The sequence below is a fragment of the Camarhynchus parvulus genome, chromosome 2 (genome assembly GCF_901933205.1).
Source record: "Camarhynchus parvulus chromosome 2, STF_HiC, whole genome shotgun sequence".
In the NCBI taxonomy this organism is placed as follows: Eukaryota; Metazoa; Chordata; class Aves; order Passeriformes; family Thraupidae; genus Camarhynchus; species Camarhynchus parvulus.
In genome coordinates this window covers 142,526,207-142,546,035 of record NC_044572.1, presented here as the reverse complement: position 1 = coordinate 142,546,035, position 19,829 = coordinate 142,526,207, and the positions used below count along the sequence as shown (strand labels likewise).

Here is a 19,829-nt window from a genome sequence, read left to right as displayed (position 1 = left end):
AGACTGGAGAAAGGAGGTGTGTAAACAAGATGAGCAGTTGTGCTTGAAGGGGTAAAGACCCCAACACCTGCATGGTGCCCCAGCACTCGTTATCCCAGAGCTATGGGGCTATGCTAACACCCAATTTTAGAGAGTCTGGGCCTTAAAGAAGCCAATAAAACTGAAGATTGCAGCATTTCCCCATGGGAGAAGATGTCTGTGAGACATTCTGCAAGTAGTTTGTGGCTCCCTAAGGCCATGGGCTTTTAACTGCCATCTGATCCAGTACATCCTCAGTCCATGGTTAGGAGAGCTTCTCCTTGGCTACTCATATGCATGCTCCTAAGTGTTCATTGTGAAAAATAACAAGTGCAACTAATCTTCTTCACCCAACTACAAGCCTCACTTCTAATTCAGCAGGTAAAAATACTGTATCTGTACAATTGCCAGAATGGCACCTGATCTAGGAAAGCAAATGGTTTTTGGAGTGTGGCCTTAAAGGTTGAAAAGTTTAAGTCATTTAGAGAAAGGATAAATAAGGCCTTGCCAAGTCTTCTCTCATGGCTACAGTGACAGAAGCTGTAGCCTGGTGGCACAGGGATGGGACTGGATTCCAATTAGAAATTGAGCTATGCCCCCAGGTTCTGGGAGGACCTGCAACACCACGCATTCCTTCCCTATCTGTTCTCCAGTCTGGGGAGAAAATAAATCAGCTCTTAGTGGCTGAACACCACCCCTGGGATTGCCACATTCTGTCTCTCAGTTATGATGGGCAAGTCACTGCATGGCCCTATGCAGACCAGCAGCAGGAGCAGCATGACTGGCTCCCACCTTCCCTCTGTTCATCCCTGCAGCAGCCAGAAGGGAAATGCAGAGCACACGGTTGATGTGCTCCTCAGAACCACTGGGGCAAGGAGAGGGAGATGTCTCCTGCCAAGCCTGGCACAGCATCGTGTCCTTTTTATAGCAGCTGGCCAAGTGCATATAGAGCAATTTTGTCCTGGCCAGACCTGCCAGCCAGAGAGGCAGCAGGACATTTGAGGCACTAGGACAAGCCTTATAGTGGATTCAGTCTAATACCAAGCCCTTAGCAAAGGGCTATGGTTCTACACAGGAACATGAAACCATCCAAGCCAACACCTCAGGATCTTGTCTTCAGCAGTGAAAGGTGCAGCAGTTCAGCAGGGAGGACATGTAGTGGTATTTCCACAGATAATGGTCCCAGTGTTCCAGGATCTCATCTGGAGGATTTTCTGAGCTTTCAGAGCTCATGCTTAGGATGTACTTGTCCTACAGATATTTGCAACATGCTTTGTAGGCTTTTTCCTACTCAAACTAATACACATTTTAGGCATCCATCTTATAGGTACAAGAGATTGTTAGACAAAAATGAGTAGGGAAAGTCATGGAAGGAATTTTGTCCTGAATTTACAGTTATTAAATCATTACTAACAGTGAGGGTACAATCCTAGTTTCCTACCTGATTTATAGTAGTGCTACAAACTGAATTTTGTGGAAATATTCCAGATTTATTTGTGAGTAAATAAGATCTACGCCAGCACCATGTAACTTGAGTGCTTTATTTATGTAATTTAGCATGGAACTATATTGCTACTTTCCTCTGCATTAAAATTCAAGCAGTTCAGTATTCACACAAATGAATATGCCTACTGATGTAATAATTTATATAACAGCATATTTGTCATGAAATGTGTAAGACTGTGTTCTCTGCTGATGTACGATACTGGGTCCATCCATCTGATAAGAGGCAGGTTGTAGTCACACATCCTTTAATAATTATTTCAGCAGGTGTTCTTTTATTCCTGTTCATAATTAGTAGCTGAGTACTTGTCAGGATCAGAAATTCCTACAATTCAGTAGTTATCTATATTCATGAACAGACAGGATCTCTACCTTGGTAGAATAATTTCTGAAGATATTTTAAAATAATTAAGGTATTTAATACTAACGGGTACCATAATTCTACATTAATTATAGAGCTTTTGAATTATTATCAACCAGCAGGGTATAATTCTGATGTTACATGTGTCCTAAATGAATCTGATTCCAGATTTAATCATGGAATGGTGAGATAGGTATTAGCCAGAATCCCAGATCTCACATTTTTATTTTTTGTGTTTTTGAAGCTGTGGTAGAGAATGATCTATCATATTTCCATATTGACCAGGATGGGGTTAAAAATCTAATATCCAAGATGATCTACAGCTGGAATTTATTCTCACTACCTAGACAAATAGGATTTGGCTCAGTGGAAACAAATTTCCTTACTATTGAGAATATTAAAGGGCGTCAGTAGCAGAGGAACAAGGATGAAAAGGTGATTGTAAGTCATGTTGTGCTGGAGCCATACAACAGCCTACCTGACACCTGGTCTAAATTACAGAAGTCTCTTGATGGTTGAGATTTATGCTTTTCTTCTCAGAGTTCCTTGGAAGCTCAGGGCAGTAATTAGGCTGTTTCCCCTACAGAGTGGTAGATACATGTCTGCACAGGGTATTTCATAAACTCCTACACTTCATTCCCTCCATTCCCTTCCAGCATGGAGGACAGCCTGGCTGCACGGCTCCTCTTCAGTGAGAAACATCCTTCCCTCAAGGATCATTTCTAACTCTACTTCTGCCCATCTTAAGACACTTTGATTTCCCAAAGAGCCACAAGTGGCTGCCACATGTATCTACTTCTCAAGTCTGGGGTCTGCAATAGGCCTCTGTCCTGTGAATCACATCAGCAGTGTCCTAAGCACAGTCCTGCAATAGCTACAGCTTGAGCAATAGCTCAGAAATTAACTCCTACCATAGATTTACACCATTAGACAGATGAGGCACAAGAAGGAACATGACCCCAGTGAGTAAGACCAGGTTTAGCCTGACTCTAAGGAAAAAAAGGAATCTCAGACAACACTTTTCCATGATGCCGATGCTGAAAGACACCTTATCATTTAAGGGAACCTTATCCGTGTGGTGATTATTTACATTCCGCGGGGGAAAAAAAGTAACTTATATCCTAGGAATTCATATTATTTAAATAGGGTTTAAATAATGTGTCACTGAGAACTCTGCAGTATCTATAGCCTGTCTACAAGTGAGACTGAGGCAATTGCATTGTGTGTGTATGTGTCTCCCCAAGACTTTGACACTCCCCTACCAACCAAGACAGATGGAGGAACAGAGGTCTCAAGTGCTCCTACACATTTTGTAAAAATAGGCAGATTGCTAGAAGAAAAAAAACACTGTTTGAAACATCTAACTACCTCCTCCCAAAGGGAAAAGCCACAGCTACTGTGAGGGCAAAAGAGAATTTCCACAGGAGTGTAATGATGTGCTCAGTGCAACCCAGGAGAAAAGCTTCCACAGCATTTGCCCCTCCAGGCTGCCCACAAGGGGTTTCAGAGATCCCAAATCCTCTTGGTGTTCATGCAAACCTGCGTGTGCTGATGTGGCTTTAGCAGCAATAGCAATTCAGTGAAAGACACCTGTTGTAATTTGTCCCAGGAGTTAAATTCTCTCTCCTTGAAATATTATAAGCCATTAAACCACCATGTTAATACAAGAAGTGTTTCCTGGAGATAATAATGTGCTGGCATCAGTATTGCTTCCCTACCAGTGCTGGCTGCTAGTACAGTGGCAATGTTTTGAGAGGACCCTGTTTGCTAAAGCTGGCCATTGAAAATAAAATATTAATTAGTAATTTTCAAAATATGGTTGCCTAGAATTCAGAACTTTAGCTCATAACAAATTAGATAGATTGGATTAGATTATTTCAATGCCTTTGAAAGTGAGGTTGATTATTTTAGTCTAGTAAGGGTTTTGCTAGGAGTTCAGTGCTTCCTCTCAAGTGTCCCAGTGCAGAAAAATGTAACCCTGCTCTGAGCTGCAGAACATTTGTTTTGACAGTTCAAGGCCTGTTCTAAATAGAAATCCTCAGGTGGGCCAGGTTGTTGAAGCCAAGTCAATTTGAGTCTTGTGGAAAGACACTAGGCTCCCTTCAGAATGGGAACTTAGATGGGAGAGAAACGGGGATGCCCAGAAAAGACAGGTTTGTGCTTTTGCTCCTTAGCACCTCCAGCCATCTGCACCATAAATTAGTTTAGCAGGTTTAGCAGGAGACAAGTGGTGGCCATGAACACCAGAACTGAGCAGTACCAGCCAGCTCCCACTCCAGAAGGAAACTGCAGCAGGCTTTGCTCTGGTTCCCACAGATGGAATGCAAGGGAGGAGGAACACTACAGTGACCAGGCAGCATCTGTGTGAACACTGACAACACCCTCTGGTTTCAACAGCAGTTATCATGAGAAAATATGTTTCTGCTTTGTTGTTTCTTGTGCATGACAGAAACAAACAAGATTTTTTTTTCCCAGAAATGAAGCAGGTTTGTTCTGGAACATGCTGGGCAGATCAGGTTCTTCTAAGTACTGAAGGATATATATATGTGGGATTTCACCATTTTTAAGCTCTCCCAGGATATTTTTGCAATATTAATTGTGTCAGTTTCAGCACTCGTTTTGCAGCAAACAGTAGACCCAATATAAGGAAAGCTGGCCTCATTTGTGCTGTTAAGTCTTTCTTAGAAGCAGAAACTATTTGCAAGATCATAACTTTCCTCACAGACACTATGTTTAATTAGGGAAGAGTTCTCTTACAGGGATAATATTCTTACTTCTGTTCACATCTGCACAGTATTTTCCTGATCAGGAGATCAAGAGAAAGAGAATCTGAACAACTGCTTCTCTAAGTAATAATGAACAGAGAGCTGTGCAGTAAATCATAATGTTCAATAAAATGAAAAACAAAATTTGGCTGGAAATTAATGGCTGGAAAGGGACTTAATGAATTAAATTGGATCAGATGTTCCCTGGAAAAAAATCTGAGATATATTCACAGGGCTCTGTGGTGTTGGTTTTGTCTTTCACAAAGGAAGATTTAACTTGATTGTTTTGCAACTATTAACAATTTCTAGGCCTTGCAGAATGATCTTAAGGGCTTGTGGTAGAGGACAGGGTCTGGCTGGAAATTCTGGTCCCATTCAGGCAGCGGAGGGGAATGAACACGGAACCTTCCTGCTACAAACTTCTCAAGTGTTGCGGGGCATTGCATTTTAACAAGATAAGGAGGGCTGACTTCAGTTCCCACGTTCAGGGGTAGATTCATGATTACAGATCTGCTGCAAAGACTGACATCCCTGAGTTCCCTGAGGCTGTGCTCAAAACCCAGCTGCACCTCTCATGTTCCCTCTTAGGTGGTTTAAGTGCCTCCTTCTAACTGTGTCTTCTCCTATAATCCCAGTTTTAAACATCCAGTCCTTCAGATGTTGGCTGAAGACACATATGGGCTCTGACTCAGGCTTTTGAATTTCCCCAGGGACTCAGGCCCTCTAAATCTAACCTCGACTTGGTATTTCACTGCCAGATTTGCTTGTGACTCCAACCACAAGCAGCAAAGCATTTACACTTCAAGAACTTCTCACCAAAGAAACCGACTTAAAACTGTAAACCAGTGATGGGGACCAACATTTCCCACTGGTGCTGGTGGTTTTTCTAATCAGACATGTCGCTTGTTTTGTCAAGATCCAGACTTGGTTCATTAATATATCAGCTGAAGGAAACCAAAGCTGCATAAATTGTCACTGATTGTGCTAGAGATACTGAAAACTCTTTCCCCTTGAGTTAATTCTCTGAACTCAAAGTGAAACAGACCCGTGGCAGGACAGATCAAAGGCCCTCCCCGGGAATGCACACACCTCCCCTCTCACCTGCTCCCTGCAGCCCAGCAGGTCTGCAGGGCTGTGGTCAGAGACTTGGCCTTATTAACTCAGGCTTCTTAGGCTTTTGGGAGAAATGGACTTAACAATAGTTGCCTAGAGAAGAAGAGGGGAAAGGCTATGTTATTAAAATCTAGGATGTAACACCATTTTAAAATTCATCAAAGAGCTCAGAGCAAATTCTCCAGAGACTGGGGACTTAGTCATCCCAGGTTTCTCCAGCTCATTTAGATAATTGCCCTTGAAATAGCTGACTTCTTTCTTCCTTCCTTATCTTCTTTTCTTTTTTCCTTTTCTTTTCTTTTCTTTTCTTTTCTTTTCTTTTCTTTTCTTTTCTTTTCTTTTCTTTTCTTTTCTTTTCTTTTCTTTTCTTTTCTTTTCTTTTCTTTTCTTTTCTTTTCTTTTCTTTTCTTTTCTTTTCTTTTCTTTTCTTTTCTTTTCTTTTCTTCCCTCCCTCTCTCTCTTTTTCTCTTTTGGTAAGTAAGTAAGTAAATATTCACGGAGCAGGCACATCAGCTCCACAGTTGCAGAAGGGCAGAAGAAACCTCCAGATACTCACCATGCACATCTGTGCTTTCTATAATATGAGCTAACCCCATCTGAGTGCATTCAAAATACTCATCTCACTGCCACTTGCAGAGATATTAGGAGCTCATTAGCCAGTTTAACTAATTAATGCACTGGTAATAATTAATGCACTGATAATATTATTTTTTATCAAGCACCTTATTAAATAACAGGAGCTGTTTAGAAAATATAATGTGTTATTTATTTCACATTTTTACCTATTCTCAAGGCCTGGAAGCACTCAGTCTCAATACTTTCCCACCTTCTTGAAAACTGCATGATTTGCTTACTTCTGTCTTGGTATAAATTCATGTAGTTACCAAGACAGGAAGCCCAAGTAGTGTTACATGAGGTTGAGCAGGAAACTGATACAAATGAAACAGAAAATTTCAGATTTTGTTAAAAAAATAAAATTTACATTACCACATATAATTTTATTGTGGGTTTTTTGTGTAACTTCTATCAAACAAATTCTAAAAGATCAGTATCACTTCCCATTAGATTGCCACTGGAAAATATATCAGCATCCATGGCAGTGCACCAACATTTTTTTGTGTTGTTTTCCATTGAAGGGTTGGGAGTTTTTAAAATTTGTTTTCTTCCTCCTAATGTCTCTTCCTGACTGTAGAATTAGAGGTACAGTCTTATACCATGGTATGGTTCAGGCAGAAATAAGAAGGCCCTGATGTAGTGCCCTTAGGCATGCAGCATCTTGGAGCAAGTCTTCACCTCTGGATTCAGCACCCTACTCTCTCTTTTAGCCAGTGGGATGAAAGAAGCAGTTTAGTGTGTGATTCATCTGATGTTATAGACATCTACTCTATTATCTCTGTTTTAAACTTCTACTTTTGTAGGATGAGGTGAGATGCAGCCTACTTTCAGTTATCTGTGTTGACCATATCATCAGTCACGATGAAAGGAGTCTGGAGTGAACAGCCAAGGCAAAGACACTTTGTCAGATACATCCCACTTTTACAGCCTAAAAGTTGACTCAGAGCTCACTAAAGCAGAGGTAAAGAATCCCATATACATGGACTGAGTTTGGGTTGAGTTGTAAAGGTTCTGTTCTGTCACTAACTTTTGAGTTTATCTAATTTTTCTATGTAGATAGGACGCATAATTTCAAAGACATAAATATCCATGCTCATGGATCTGGGCATGACTCACTGTATGGGTAGATACAGACCTGAAGAGAATACTTAGGAACATCTTTCTATGTCTATATTGGGGTTACTATGTGCCTTGTATTTTGGGAAATTCTCTACAGACACTTTGATAGTTTTGCACTCTGCTGAAGGACAGGATGGCTAGAGTTATTACTGAGCCAAAATAAATTACATTTTCACAGGGCTGTTCAGTAGAAGAGTGGCAGCACTTGGTGCATGTCAAAGAGGAAGGAATGACAAACATTGCACTGTGAGGGACAGAGCTGTATCAAGAAAAGTGGGGTTGTCACAAACTGGAGCCTGATGGTCTTGTCTTTAGTCTGCTGTAGCCATCCTACAAGCATATATCAAATATATTAACTTCTGTGAGGTGTTCAGACACCAGGACAATGCATGACCTCATGAGCACCTGATGAATCGATCAAGGCTGGAAGTAGGAGGTGTGGTGCTTGCTTTGCCTGAGTGCTGCCAGCTCAGGGTAGAAAAGCTGCTGTAGGAAGGATGTCAAACGTTCAAATGCACTCAAACTTTTGTGCAGAGATGATTTGGTCTTTAACACAGATGTACCAGGTTTAGTTTCTAATTTTAATAATGACTCCTTTCTTAAAACTCAGACAGGAAATGGTTGATCTTCAATTCAGCCACAATCAGTGGCTATTGAGAATGAGTGGGGGCACTGACAAGACGGCTTGATGTCATAATCACATTACATTCTATAATCTATATACCATCCACAGAGTATTTTGCTATTAACTTTATACTGCGTAAATAATTAAGCAGTGACTAAGCATATAGGGAAGGTGGGAAGCACTCTTGTGTGTTATTAGCCCCTCACAGTTTTCAGAAATGGATAATAAGTAACTCCAAATCTTGGACTGTGAATGGCAACCTGGTCATCAAATATAAAAAAATACCCTTGACAAGATCAGTGAAAGCCCTGCAGAGGTCTGAAGCTGGGCAGCAGACACTCTGATTAGGTGCTGCCTCCATGCCTCCACAAAATGAAAATTCTACCCTGAGCCCAAGAAACAGCTGATGGATATAGTCAGAAGTGATAAAAAGGTCACTCTTAAATGGATACAGGGAGATTTAACTCACAATACCACCATCCTGAAGCCCTTAGACAAATAATAAAACACAGGCTGCAAAGACTAGAAATTCATTCAGTCTAAATACTTACAAAAACCTTTGTCATAGATCTGAGTCTTAAAGAAAATTCACCTCTGAACAAGGCTGCATAAAATGACCAAACAAGCACCCTTGAGCCCTCTGGCCTTCTCTGGCAATGTGCTATAAAATCCTAGAGTAAAAAACTGCTCAGTCTTAGAACTATGTTTTGCAGCATGAATTCCAAACCACTGTTCTATAGCACCTGCACAGCCCATCCATGATCGTTTCATAATCATATGACAATTATATCACATGAGACAGAGAACTAATTTCCATTCTAACAATAATAACCATCTTCTAAAACTAGGTTCTTTTTAAATCAGTTGCTATTTCTAAAAGTAACATGCAAGAAAAGGTCTGAATTTTTAAGGTGATTTTCCATACATATTCAAACACGAGGATATGTCAAGATGAATAGAAAGAATCTCATACTTTGTCAGTATATTTAAAAGTTTGGTGTAATGACCTGAGGATTAATAACCCTCTCAGCTTGACATCAATCCAGTGCAAAACACTGGAATTGTTAATTCCAGGTATTATTTATAAAGAATCAGAGAAAAATAATGCAATTTATTACTTTATTCATTACTTACTGCATACCAATCAGGATGGAATTAAGGAAAATACATTTTATTTCAAGAAAACTATCTTGATATTTTTTCAGGTTTTAAATTTTCCTGAGGAAAAGAAAAGTCTTTACTACTTATGTATTACTTATGAACTTTGGTAGCACTTGTGACACTAAACAAAATTTTGATTAAGAAATTAGAATTTTCCGAAGTCACTACTGTAATGATTGAATAGATTAAAAGCTGAGCAATTGACATTTTTGGAAACGCTCATAAGTGGGGACTCATCATCAAGAGGATGTCACTCAGCCCTTCAGGGTCACTCCTGGGCTCTGTGCTGGGTTAGTTTTCAATTATTGTCTTCTTTCATGATTCAGCCCATGAAGCCTATGAGCATGCTAATACTTTGATCAGATATTTTTATGGAAGCACTGAAAACACATACAGCTAATTCATGAGGTCAGGGTGGAGCTTCTATTGCTTAGCACATACTAAAAGCAAGTCCACAGACAAATATCCTCAGATTTGCTTCCCTGAAGTTTGTTAGACCACATCTTAATGGTGTTATCCAAATCACGGATTAGGGCAAAGCCAAAGAACATATGTTTGTCACATCCTGTTTGGATGATACCAACACAAACAGAACAAGCAGATTTTGGCATGAAATGAAAGATATTTTTGTTAACTTCACAGTTGTTAAAGAACATGTCAGTTACCACTTGGACTGAGTAATTTAGTTCCATATTTTGCCCATGAAAGTGTCTTTAATAACCTTTGCAAAATATGATTTTGAGGACAATCTTTAAATATGTAATATCTGCTTTTCAACAGAACATAGACAGAACAATAACTTGATTCACTGCTGTTCAAATAACCAGCTTCTTTTTTTCATTTGCAGGAAATAAGACTTTTCTACTTACTTTATTTTAAAGCTTTTTAGGATATAAAAGCTTTCTGCTCAGTCATTAGCTGCAAATTGCAGAATGAAGCAGCATTTCCAGATGAAGTAGTCTGTTTATACAGAAAGCACAAGAGCTATAATTACTACAAGATCACATTTGTATATCAAGGTCAGATTTCTGTGATTCACACTATTGTTTGGACATAAAGGGAGTTGATTTTCAGCATGGTGGTGCACAACTACTATTGTTATTGCATCAGTGACTGTAGAAACAATATTAACTTTTGCTTGTTTGAGTTTTTCTACTTAGGGTACTTCTGTTTCAGGAATATGATAAAATTGGCTGGCTAGTATTTACCCTAAAATAGTCATTAGACATGAAAAAATATGGATTTCTATTATTGCTACTCAGGTCACAGAGTATATTATGGAAGAAAAAAAAGTCCTCTAAAACAAAAAGCAAGATAAAATAGGTCATTAAATTACTTCTGCATGAAATCACAGAGTTTAGGCAATATCAAATGCAGGTAACTAAAGCATGTAAAAAATATTTCCTGATATTTTCCTCTCCTCTGCAAAATCCCTGCATAATTGCTTGTCTTGATTATTACCCAATACATTGGCAATTTTTATATTCTCTTCCTGAGAATTCATTAGCTTTCCACAACACTTACCCTGTTCTAAAACCTTAAAAATACAGGGATTCAACTCATTATACTTATTAGTTAAGCATTAGGATTAGTCAAGCAGTTAGAGTGTATCAATTAATCCAATATAATTGTATGTATTTATAACTAGGCACAAGAACAAATGCTTTCCTCATCTAGTAGAATCTGCTATTGTATTACTGTATTGTGTTGAGTTGTCACCCAGCTGCCATTAATGTCACCCTGTTCTCAGTTAGGCTCCCTCCTTGCTTAAGCCCCACTAGACTTTCTCTTTTCAGGTGTAGGTATTCCTGGGTGAAAAGTAATCATATTTCTCCAGTTTTCATTGTTCTTTATATGTTCTGGGCTTTTATATTTCATATCCACTCCCTGCTCCCACTCACATACTGTCATATGTAAGGATTTTCCACAAATCTGGTAATGTTACCTCCACATTGCCAAAGACAGTTGGGGAGCATTGGTTTTGGTTTCTTAGTGGGGTAAGAAGAAGAGTCAAAATGCCATCTTGACACAGCCCAAATTCTACTACTGTCATTGGGTCAAGGGTTTGGGAAAAGCTGTATTTAGCCTCAAAAGACTCTTTACCCAGATAAATTATACCAATGGGTGTATGGCTTGAGGAATTTTCTGTCTGAATGATGCCCTAAAAAATTGTCCAAGGTCACTGAGGCAGTGTTGAACTCACATGAGCACTTTCATCACTGGGCCACCATTCCTCTCTCTAGGAGAGACACATATGTTTCCTTCTCAGCATTGTTTCTCATCAATCAATGATGATAACTTCAACCAACTTCATCTCTCTATAAATATTTCTCTGGATTTCTTTGATATTTTATTTATTTGCTGATTGCTCTTGTATAAATAGGCTCCAAAATGAGTAGGAGACCTAGAAAGGGAATATAATCATTCTATAACCACTGAGATGTAACCAAAAATGCTCATAATGCCACTTATAGAAAATGAGCAACCAAATAATATTCAATAGCTTATTATAGCAGACATAAAGAGATTCTGTGACTTTTTAGACTCACAAAAAATAAATTGCCATCCATTTAAAATTTAGTTCAGTGTCAATCATAGTTACTTGTAAACTTAGAAAGTGATGAGCCATTATATATTTTTTTTATTTCTTGCTTTGATTTGAATAATATAAACCTATGATGATGGCGACTTTTTTTGCCTATGAAGATGAGTAACATAGTTAAAAGGAAGAGGTAAGCTGTAAAATTAAGGAACCAGCACACATATCATCAGGGGTTGAGTCACATCCAGGGTTGCCAGTGGCTATGGGTTTGTTGTAAGATGATGGTACTCAGCTGTCTGCCAGGAGATGCCTTTCCACAAAAGATCCACAAAAACACAGTGCAGTGCCAGGGCTTCCTTCTAACAACTTTTTCCTACATGTATCACAATATTCAAGCATAATATTCTTGATTTGAGGCAGATATTCCTCCTCTTGCACACTGTCCTTCATATCAAAGAACACACCTCCTTATCAGCAGAGTCCATAACCATGTCACCTCCCCCTATGCTGCCAAGCTGGTGGCATATCTGGTAAAATCTCAGATCCTTTCCAGGCAGCATGTAAAAATGTGAAGTCTGCTGGTAAAAAAGATGTCTAACCCTCTTAATAATAAAAGAACTCTTGACAACATCACTTGAAAGTATCCTAAAGGCTCAGAAACAGAAGGGAAAAGAGAGACACTAACATCCCATCCAAAACCTTGTATGTCGCAATTTTTAATTGAATCTCATATGTCTTTGAGACAGGGACTATTCTATGTTATTTTTGATGCTTTTTTGTTATTCTGTGCTAAGGATTGGAAAACCTCCAGACCCACATGACATATCTGGAAACACAAAACAAACAGAACAAACCTCATAAACAAACTACAGCAGTCTCTGGGGAAATAGGTCAACAAAAATAACAAGGCTTCTCTTAGACAGAAGGTTAAAAAAAATACTCATAGAGCATGATTCATGTTTTTCCTCATGGAATCAAGGAATAAAGTGATGTGCTCGAATGAAAATAGGCAGACTGGTTAACCAAAGGGTGTAATCTGGGGATGGCCTCTCTCCCACTCCCCTGCTGCCTGGGCCTCTCTGTTTGACTCTGATCTCATTCTCATCTTTATGGGTCCTTATCACCTCTCCCATGTGCCAGCCCATGCAGTCCACATCCCTCTGACTCACGGGCTTGTGCCAGCCTACCTGATTTACCATCTCATGGCAATGGCTTCTGTGTAGTATTCTCCTTCTCAGCACCCATATCTGGCCTCAAGCCCCTGCCAATCTTTTTCCAGCTTGTATCTTTGGACCAAACATGAAGATCAGCCCAGAATGTCCCAAATTGAAAGGTATGTGCCAGCCCTACTCACCTGCTCAGGGCTCTGCAGCATGTCCAACACCTTCCTTTCCTCACAGCAACACAAGCCTTAAACTGGAAAGAGTATGCAATATAGTGGCAGAAAAACCTGATGAAAAATTGTGAGACCACTTGTCCATATCCTGCCATGACTGTCTCCCCACACCCTCCTGCCCTCTCCCACATGCAGAATTACGTCCCGTCAGAACACTTCTTGTTCCCAGTCTCTTTATCCTTCAGATCTTATCTCCATCTTCCAAAAAAGAGCAGTCTGGTGCATACACCTGACATTGAAATTTTCAGCTTGAATGGTTAGACTGAAGTTATATCAGAAAACAGGGTCTTCTGAAGTGTCAGACAGCTTGGACAGGCAAGTCCTTACCAGCACTGCACTCAGTGCAGCTGACTGAGTTGTTGCCACATTGAGTTAGACAGAGAGTTTTCCCAGCCAGCTAAATGAAGCTCTCCTCCAGCAATTTTTAACAAGGTATTCTTTATCAGGGAATTTCTAGTGGATCTGTTTACCACAGTGAAACTCATAATATCAAATACAGCAATCAAATAATGGAGGATAAATTTCAATCACTGAAAAATTAACACATTGTTTCAAATTGACTGTTTAATTATCCGACTTTGTCAGTCCTATAGCTTTGGTCAGTTTTACTTACTTGATCTTTTCTCCTCTTCTAGGTAGGTTTCTGGTCGTGACAGATGAGACATGAGATCTTCAGCATCCAGGCTTTCAAGTTTTTCTTCAAGAGATTCACTATGGAATCGGTAAGAAAGATAAAAGACGTAAATATAAATAACTAGATTAAAGAGTCAAAAGCAGACCAGATATTTTATCAGTTCTAATAGCTGTGAGTGGGCTTTTTTCTGCTTAATGCCACTTTAGAATTTACTACAGGGGGTGTTCCTCAGAAAAAGTATAACCAATTGCCTTTCAAGGATCAAAAAATTCCAATAAATCAGTAAATCCTTACAAAGCGTTGGCCACCTGAGCAATTATTGGAACAAACACTAACACTTATTACATAGTTTGCTTTGCTTTCATAGATTTTAAAGCTGGATGAGGGGAGCAGGGTATACAAAAGATATTGCAACTCCTTTCAACTCATCTAGATCCAGAAACCGATGTTTTAACTTTGAAAACAGCAAATCTCAGATCAGCCTGAAAAATCTATGGCAAGATTTGTGTGGGGGCTTGAAAAGAGGAGGGACTCTCTTCTGCGCATGATGTAAAGCGCTGAATAGCACACAGTTGTCTAAATATGCTTTTTGTTTATTCAGTCTCTGGATGGTGAGTTCTCTTGTTTTAAAGTTTTCACTCTGTTTCACTGAACCACTAAAAGCTACATTTGGATTGCCTGACTTGAATCCCCGACATCAACAATAGTGATGGTTAAGGCTGAAGTTTTCTTTGTACTGGATGCACGGGCTGGAGCTGCCCTGGCACAGGTCACTGCTCCCAGTATGACCACAGAGCAGTGTGGGACCCTCATCCTTTCTTCCTCCCTGGGGGAATCAGTTGACCATATTGCAGCCCAGACCAGCCAAGAGGGTGAATCACTGCTGCTGATCTTCCCAAAACTGAATAAATCCTCCTTTGGCGCATTTGCTTTGTCACATGGCCACACATACTTTTCCTTTTTGAGTCCACAAGGTCTTAAATAAGCAAGAGTTCAGAAGTCAAACAGTTGTATTTAAAAACTATAGAGCTATTAAGCTGAACATTCCTACTTGATTTTGAAATGGCACTTCCATTTTTATGTCCTACTGCTCCTAGATTTCCTTGAAGGAAATCACAACTGCCAACAAGAAAATAAGTAGTGCTAGCATCCCGGAAGTTAATGAAACCAAATTTCCTACAGATCTGTGTCTTGATGAAGCTCCTGAGGAGGTGCAAACCATCATTGAAACTTTTCCCATGACTGGGACACTTAGGGGATCTTTCTCCCACACTGATTAACTTGACAAAGAACAAGGTGACAGTAAACCTCTCCCATTTGTAAGGATGAGAAACATTTTGTGACCCTGCTCATTTTAATTTTATTGCAAAACTTTTAGGAGCTGAAGATCTTTGACATCTTACCTGCTGCCCTTTCAAATTTTCTGAGATCATCATTGCTTCAAAAAAAATCCTTAGAGGCAGAACAGATGAGCAGATGGTCACCCTCTACAGTAGTCAATGGAGCACCAGCTAACTTAGGAAGCTGCAAGCTCAAATTCAGTGGTTAAAAGTAGAAGCAAATGAGTAATCGGCTAAAGGAGCTGCTGTGATCAACCTCTAGACTGAAATTCTGCACTGCTAAATTTCATTTAGCACCATGTGAACACTGGCCCAACAGAAATTTCGTACACACAGCAAGACTAGTTTCCAAAAACTTCCATATGGTTATCTGTCATCCTGGGTTTTGCCAGAACCTTACGACTTCAACATTCAAACATCTACAATAATAAAACCTGCAAACTATAATTTTAAATATGAGTAATTTTGCTTGAGCATAAAGGAGACATGCCTCAAATTGTTTCAGAACTTACGTATCGTTAAACATTCTGATTTCCTTAATAAAACAAACAAACATGCAAACAAAATAAATGCAAACAAAACAAAACCCAAAAGGCATCACTCCTGAATTGAAAATTTCTTATGATACTTTCAAGTCTAGAGTCTGGCCAAGGGATGCATCCTTGGAAACAGTAGCTTATATAAGGCAAACACAGATGTGCTAATATGTTCAGTGGCTGGAAGAACCTTTTTTTATAACATCCAGCATCTGCAGATTTATTTCCAGCCTTTCTCTAATGAGATGCTGTTTAGGAAATTATGAGAAATAAAGTATGCTCAGACAACACTATAAGCCAGCACTTAAAACTTCAACTCTGTAGGCCCATACACATTCACATCTGCAAACTGTGTCTTAGCAAACCTTGCTAGTGACTTCTGTTTATTATCATAGGGGTCTTAGTCCCTCTTTTTCCACAAAGTAATGCTAATAAATCTATAATATAGAGGGAGGAGTTCCTCACAAACCCAGATCTTTCTGATTTATATTTTCACAGCATTAACAACTAGTAGAAAGAAACCCTTTCATTTAACTGCCAAACCTTTTTGTCTGTCCAAAAAACTGCTGACAAAATTGTTTGGACTGACAGTCCTTCTCATCCCTCAGCTACTTTTTGAAACTCTTACAATAAAATGTATATTAAAAATACTTAGTTCTGATACAGCAGTATTCAGCTGAAAAAGCCCAGTGTTCTTTCACCTAGAGAAATAAATGTAATTGTCTGCATTCCGCAGATAGAGAAATGATGCACACAGAGATCAGTTGCCATGTCAGAGCCATGAGCGGCAGCTCAAGGACATGATCCCAGCTCTACAGAACCTTTATTTCATTCTCCAACTGCGTCTCAGGTTCAGTTTGGTCTGAACCTTCATTTTTACTGCAGTCAAAACACTGTATGTTGCCATCAGCATACATTTAGCATCTTCAGTAGAACCAGAGATGTGCCTGGTAATGACACAGCCATATCGTTTCCAGAGGGAAAGAGAAAATATTGAAATGTTTGCAATGTGGGTTGAGGCTTTATTTCATTCTCTTTTTATTTTGGAGAGCCTGCTATGCCAGCTGCCCTGCAACATGTTCATTTCTGCAGTATCACCCTCTGATTTTAGTCATTGCTATTTCTCATATTAAAAAAAAAAAAAAAAAGAAAAAAGCATCCAGCTAATATGACTACTTCTTTGGAAGGACTCTAATTTCTCTCATTTCAATCAGAGTACCCCTTCATGACATACTGGCTTCATGTTGTCCTTTAAATCCCACTGGAATGACCTGCTCTCCTGCCAACATGTCTGCAGTGCCCTTCCCAACAATCCTTCAAAGATTTGCTCAGTGTCAGGAATGCAAGGACAACCGTGCCCAGGTTTCCCTGTGGTGTTCCTCAGCCTCACCAGTGCAGTGATGGTGGGTACTGCTGGAACACCACCTCTCTCAGGGTCAGCAGCTCTTGCCTGACCATCTCGGAATAATGAGCAAGCTCATATTGTCACTTGGGCAAGGATTAACACCAAACTTACGAGTGGCTCCACTGACAGTTTTCTTATCCATCAGCACTTGTAAGAGTTTGATACCTTTGGACTGTCCAAAAACCAGTCCATATAGAAGAATACACTGCTGTGCTTTTATATTCTGTAGATGTTGTAAGAGCTGCATTTGAATCTGTTGCCTCCTGACACACAGAATCAGAAAATATCCTGAGTTGGAAGGAACCCATAACGTCACACAGTTCAACTCCTGCTCTTGCACAGGACCATGCCCAAGAATCTCATGTGCCTGGCAGCATTTCCCAAGTGCTCTTTGAACTCTGTCAGGCTTGTGGCTGTGGCCACTTCCCTGGGGAGCCTGTTCCAGTGCCCAACCACCCTCTGGGAGAAAAACCTAATATCCAACCGAAACCTCCTCTCACACAAGTTCCAGCCATTCCCTTGGGTCCAGCCTCTGGGCACCAGAAAGAAGAGATCAGTGTCTGCCCCTCCTCTTTGCCTTGTGAGGATGTTGGAGATCACAATGAGGTCTCCACTCAGTCTTCTCCTCTCCAGGCTGAACAGCCCAAGTGACCTCAGCTGCTCCTTGCATGGCTTCTCTTCCAGACCCTTCATATGCATTATTGCACTTCCTATCAACTGAAGTAAGGTTTCTTAAATGAGCATCTCTAACAAAAAACATCTGTGAAATAGAAATACCAAATTCAGTACACCTGTAACAAGAAAAGGAGCATCTTTGTCCCTCACCTGCTGCCTCTTGCTGCAGGTGAGCATTTTGCTGTTTTATTTTTGAAGAATGCAGAAGTGGCAGGGGAACAGCCCATTGCTTGTTGTTGTTACTGGAAGCCTGGAATACCATTACGTGTTTGTCTGCTTGACACTTGATCTTGCATGACAAAACCAAAAAACAAAGGCAAAACTGAATCAGCAGATTAGTCAGCTTAATCTTGTGTAACTCAATGCCGCACTTCATTTTCAGTACTGTTATTTTCAGCTGTCCTTTGAGATGGTTATTTGAGCTTCCTTATCATTCAGCCAAGCTACTTGCCCAGGACATTCACGTAAATAAGATGCAAAATATATAATTCAGCAAAATATTTCTGATGATCTGATTTAATCTTTTTTCATTTTGTCCACATAGTGTTAAAACCACAAGATCTTAATGCTACTAAAATGTCATTTATAATGAGAACACAATGGGCTCTCTTTTTGCTCTCATTTCAATATTGAAAGAATGGGAAAAGAACCTTCTGTTTAAGCCACTACTGTAAGCGCTAAAAAGTTTTTAAAATAACATGTAGTTTCTGAGACATTCTCTATCCCATTTTAAATACCAGATGAAGACAAATGGTGGGAGATGCCAGTATTAAAATTGAAATCAGCTGATTCTTGCATTCAACACAGTCACAGCAGCAGCACAAATTTTTGACACAGCTCATGCAGTTCATAAGCCACATTAGCAGATACTGTCCCATAAAAAACACAGAATTGCCATCAGCATGTTTGGTGGACCTGGATTTTGGTCTTCACGTTCAGCAGTGTGACATAGGCAAGAAGTTTTTTTACTGGAAAGTTACCTGACTATTTGGTCCCAGTAATGTAATAATTTCAAAGGTTTGTTTGCAAATGTCAAAGCCAACAGCCTTCTTCCTCAAGTAGAAACACTCTGCAGTTTACCATGTACGTTCCCTCCAAGCAAATTAGCACCAGTCACAGTGTGTGATGTAGGCTTCAGTGTTTAAAATAGACTTTGCCTTTTCCTGTGAGTACATCATGTACTTATGTGATATTAAACGTGCAAACATGCTGCAGGTTAAATATGTGGTTGTTACATTTCATGCAAGGCTGTCAGACTCTGACCGTCCTCTGAGAGGACACAGCTCCTGGAGGTGAAACTCCTCCTGACTAAACATTTCCTGCTGAAGTACAAAGTGATGATGTTACTTGTCATTACATAAAAGGGGTGGTTTTGCTTTGCAAAACAAAACTAAGAGTTCCATTAACAAAAAAAGTTTACTGAGTTTTAGCACGTGAGATATTCCAAAACCAAAAGCATAACTCATCCTGCTGAGATTCCTGTTGATTTGAAGCTTCTTTCATCCCCTAAGCCCAGCATCTAACTCAAATGAGAAGAGCTGATATTCAGAAATATTTGTGGATATTCTAGTATTATGGCCATAAATTTAAATAAGCCTTTGCCATTAATTTTGTCAGAAGTTATCTGAAAATAAAACTATAAAAATGTAGGAACAGCAATTTCTCATATAGATATTTTTTCAGGGAACCTCAAATCAGCTTCATCAGGTATCAAATGCTATGGATGCCTGATGTCATACAACTATCTCATAAAGAGAGTTAGAATCAGGAGGAGGATGGGAAGTACTCCTGACTGCTGTGTTTAGCTGAACTGGATGAATCTAACACCAAACCACAAACTATTCAGGATAGCAGTATAGTAGAGAAACACAGCCTAAGGATATTTTCCTGATGCATTTTAGCACACTACTGTTGCTATTTGCTGCTGAGCTGGTGACACTCTCCATGTTTGTGGAGATGCTAAGGAGCATAAAAAGAACAACTATATAGTTTACTAATGTTCATTTCAATGATTTGATGTT

General features: G+C 39.6%; 1 protein-coding gene across 4 annotated transcripts in view; it reads left to right on the top strand.

The window, feature by feature from the left end:
* ASAP1 (ArfGAP with SH3 domain, ankyrin repeat and PH domain 1) overlaps positions 1-19,829 on the top strand; it is a 142,053-nt gene that overhangs the window by 4,762 nt on the left and 117,462 nt on the right. For all 4 annotated transcript variants that reach the window (XM_030943110.1, XM_030943107.1, XM_030943109.1 and 1 more), the window contains exon 2: positions 13,854-13,940. In XM_030943110.1, coding sequence (XP_030798970.1) covers positions 13,882-13,940 — 59 coding nt within the window. In that variant the 5' untranslated portion in view covers positions 13,854-13,881. The remainder of the gene's footprint in view (positions 1-13,853; positions 13,941-19,829) is intronic.